The 3,909-nt window shown below is 30.8% G+C and overlaps 1 protein-coding gene across 1 annotated transcript in view; it reads right to left on the bottom strand.

Moving 5' to 3' along the window:
• LOC106460725 (F-BAR domain only protein 2-like) overlaps positions 1-3,909 on the bottom strand; it is an 89,526-nt gene that overhangs the window by 55,814 nt on the left and 29,803 nt on the right. Inside the window, exons 8-9 of the mRNA XM_022387502.1 lie at positions 3,078-3,157; positions 2,170-2,268 (exon numbers count right to left, since the gene is read on the bottom strand). Coding sequence (XP_022243210.1) covers positions 2,170-2,268; positions 3,078-3,157 — 179 coding nt within the window. The remainder of the gene's footprint in view (positions 1-2,169; positions 2,269-3,077; positions 3,158-3,909) is intronic.

Below are 3,909 nucleotides of genomic sequence, written 5' to 3'. Positions count from 1 at the left end.
AGTGACAAGCAAGTAAACATGGAGGTAAGGAGGGAGAGGATGTCCCCAGAAAATACCCTCAAGATTTCTGTGAAGAGCCTCAGATAGGAGATGGATTGTGGAAAGGTACTGCAAAAGAGTCATGAGGGTAAGATGGAGGCAGGAAAATTGGACATTGGTGAGACTAACTGGAGATTTGGAGCCCACCCCTCAGATGGGTAAAACCATACCCAACAGTAGTTGGTTGAGATATGGACAGTTAGCCCTATGATATGCAAGGGCAGACTGATCTGAAGCCTGTGGGTGAAGAGGAATACTAACATCACTGCCCAACTGAGAGGCAAATTGTTCAGCATGAACCAGAATGATGGGGAAAAAAACCAAAGGGTTGGGAAGTATATTCATGCAGGTCATAAGATATAGAAGCAAGGTATAAAACATACGTATGAAGTAAAGTCTGAAAAAAACGTGGATGGCCAAACAGAATTCTCAGGAAGGGTACGGGAAGGCACAGCAAATTCAGGAGTGGAAACAGTTGGTTAAAAGTCCTTGTCAGCCTGCCCAGTGGGGCATGTCTGGATATAAAGGTTAACCCACATAACATTTAACCTCTCTACAAATAAATGTAGACAAATCTCCCGATGGGTCACCAGTATCTGTAGCCTGTGGTAAAGCTTCTGTCGAATGTAATGTATCATTCGACCAAGCATTTAAAGGAGGAAATGAATGTGAGTAAAACAAGAGTAACTGAACCTGAATGCTTTAAAAATAAACAGAGTATGTGAAATTAAACCACTTCAAAAACTACTTCAATTTCAAACACTAATCAAGATGAAAAAAGAAAGATGTCCAAGTGACAGTTCAGAAGAGGCACACAGATGGAGTCACATACATCACGTGAGTGTACTATTCTCCTATTGATGGAAAAGTTATGCCTGATGAATAAGGGGTGTGTGGAAGACTTGTTGCATGCATAATAAAAAAGTTCGCATATAGAGAGCAGCAATGAACAAGAATAGTTAATCGTGTGAGAAGAGGGAAGTACCGTATCAGAATGAATATATTCATTATAGCTTCTAGCTTATTCTATAAATTGTGACCATAAAATTATCTTTTAAGAAATAACACTGATCCTAACCATCAAGATCAATTAGTCCAACTGATCAGTTCATCTACACTGAGTTCATGAACATTTGTTTCTTGTTAAGTGCAAAGCTACACGGTGGGCTATGTGTTCTCTGCAAACTATAGGTATCAAAACCTGAATTTTAGCATTATAAGCCCTCATGCTCACGAACATTCTAACAAGACCAGATTAATCTGAAGCAGAAAATAAAAATAACTATCACCTTGCTCTTTTATTGTTGATGACATAGAAAGTCACTGAAGAAAAAAAATCAGTGTGAGATACTTTATATTACATTACACTGAAACTAAGGTAAAGAAAATTCTAACAAGATTAATTTGATATAAAAGTGAATAACAGTTCAGCATCTTTCAACCACTCAGGAAAATATATGAACTTACAACTAAATAGTAATTTTGGTTAAACATCTGAAACAATTTCAACTACTTTTGAAATCAGACAAAAAATACATACAAAAACTAACAATTTTTGTTTATGAACAACAAAGTGAAAAATTCTTAAAACTATAAAACATTTCATGAGATTAACATGGCATCAACAGGTGAACTGTGGTGAATATGATTTCACTGTCTTTGATTTCAAGCAGGTTAAAGGAATGTGTGCAGAAAAATACATCTCAAATTCAAACAACATAATAAAAAACATTATCATTTTTAATTCATAATAACAACAATAAAATGTAACATATTCAAACAAACTCAAAATAAGAGAGTAAAGAAATTCAAATAAATAAATGCACTCCATTGATCAAAAGGCTTTGATTTTCATCTATTACCTTTTTTGTTAAGAATCTGGACTTTAGAGAAGACATTGGATGGTTTAAGATTAAGCATAGGTTCATAAACATAGGAGGGAGTTTTAAAATGTTTATTTAAGTTGAATTGAAATCTGCCAATTACTCATGTCATTCAAAACAGTATACATTACATTTATTTTTCTATTAAAATGTATATTTGGCAAGAAGAAGATAATATTTGTAGTATTAAACAATATTATGGAACACAATGCAAAAACATGTGAGATTATGAAATAGTTATTCTCACCTGGCCTATAAGTATGTAACAATTTTCAAGCACCTGACTGTATTTTATAAGGAATTTTTTCATCTGTTGTAAATGTTCTTCCTCTATTTGCTGGAAAGTCTAAGAAAAACATGTTTAAAATAAATTAGAATAATTCTAATGGAACACACTACTTTGAGACAAGTACTCATTTCATTAGAACCTTTTCAGTGTATCTTTTTTGTCAGTAAAAAAATTAAAATTTAAAGTATAACATGATAAGATGAATACAACATCATGAAAAAATCAGGTCTCCCAGTGAGCCATAGCAAAAATAATCTTTTAAGTTTCCTTTTTTTTTTAAACCAAAATACAGATTTAAGTATATCTATAAATAATTTATATTTGACTAATAATAAATGTGATTTTTTATATCCACCTGTACAGTTTCCATGAAAAAATCCACCACATTGTATGTTATGATTTTACCAAGTAAGTTCTAATAATGCTGATAATGAAGTCTGAATTATTCCTCCAAATAAAAATTCTGTAAAATCATTCTAATTCAAAGAACTGTATTCAATTATTATGGTAATACCACAACTACAGTATTTTGTGGCAGTGAGTTTTGTTAGAAAAAATAGATTTACTTTCAAATTTATATACTTTTAAAACATTTATAGGTTTTTAAAGGTTTCCCATGGGAGGCCAGCACAATAGATAAATGCAAAATTTTAACAATATTACAAAACTTAGAATGTTTTCTCATAAAAAATAAAATGTATTGTTTTATGGTTTAGTTTTCATACCAATGTGAACAAATTATAGACTGTTTTTACTAAAAAAAGAACTACATGATAGAAGTATTAATTAAAAAGAAATTATTATTGTATGAATTCATCTATTTTTATAGTGAATATTCCATAACCAAATATAAAGGAAATGGCTACCTGGCAAGCAAGGGCCATCTTTTTCTCAAACTCTCTTCTTAGTTGGTTGTATCTTTTAACACAGGAGCAATATTCATCACCTGGGTATTATAAACAATGACTAATAGTTCAGTCTGTAACATCAACTACATTCATTACACATTTATTTTATGGCATTTGATAACTTACAAAAATTACCTAATACATATATATATATATATATATCTGTTGTAATGGTTTTGAAATGAGACCCAAAACTCAAGTGCATTCAAATTCTTTTTTCAGGAGAATAATTGGTGATACCTAAATCTTATCTGCTTAAAAAAAATATGGTACACTAATGAAACAAACTGGAAACTATAGTATATGCAATTACTTTTTTGTACATAAACTAATAGAAAATTAATTACTTTCAAAAATAAAATAATGAAACTGAAGAGTTTATATCAGTTCAAGAACTTAAAAAATACAAAAAATAATACCAAGTGGAAACAATCTTTGTACATTTCAATAAAAACATAAAAATTAAAAGAATATTCTCTACTTCTTAGGTTTAAATGCTTAGTTCAACACTTTATTGTTTTGCATGCTCCCCTTTCATGTTTGTTCTGGTAGAGCTATTAAGCATAAAGTTGTACAACTCCTGTAAAGTATGTTTGTGTCAGTAATTTTAAGAGTAAAGTTTGATATACTATATGACACAGGTGATGCTGTCAAGTTCCTGTAAAGTATGCTTATGTCAGTAATTTTAAGAGTAAAGTTTGATATACTATATGACACAGGTGATGCTGTCAAGTTCCTGTGAAGTATGTTTGTGTCAATAATTTTAAGAGTAAAGTTTGATATACTATAT

This window comes from Limulus polyphemus, unplaced genomic scaffold (assembly GCF_000517525.1).
Source record: "Limulus polyphemus unplaced genomic scaffold, Limulus_polyphemus-2.1.2 Scaffold823, whole genome shotgun sequence".
Classification (NCBI taxonomy): domain Eukaryota; kingdom Metazoa; phylum Arthropoda; class Merostomata; order Xiphosura; family Limulidae; genus Limulus; species Limulus polyphemus.
The sequence above is the reverse complement of the archived record's forward strand: the minus strand, read 5'-3'. Positions and strand labels throughout refer to the sequence as shown.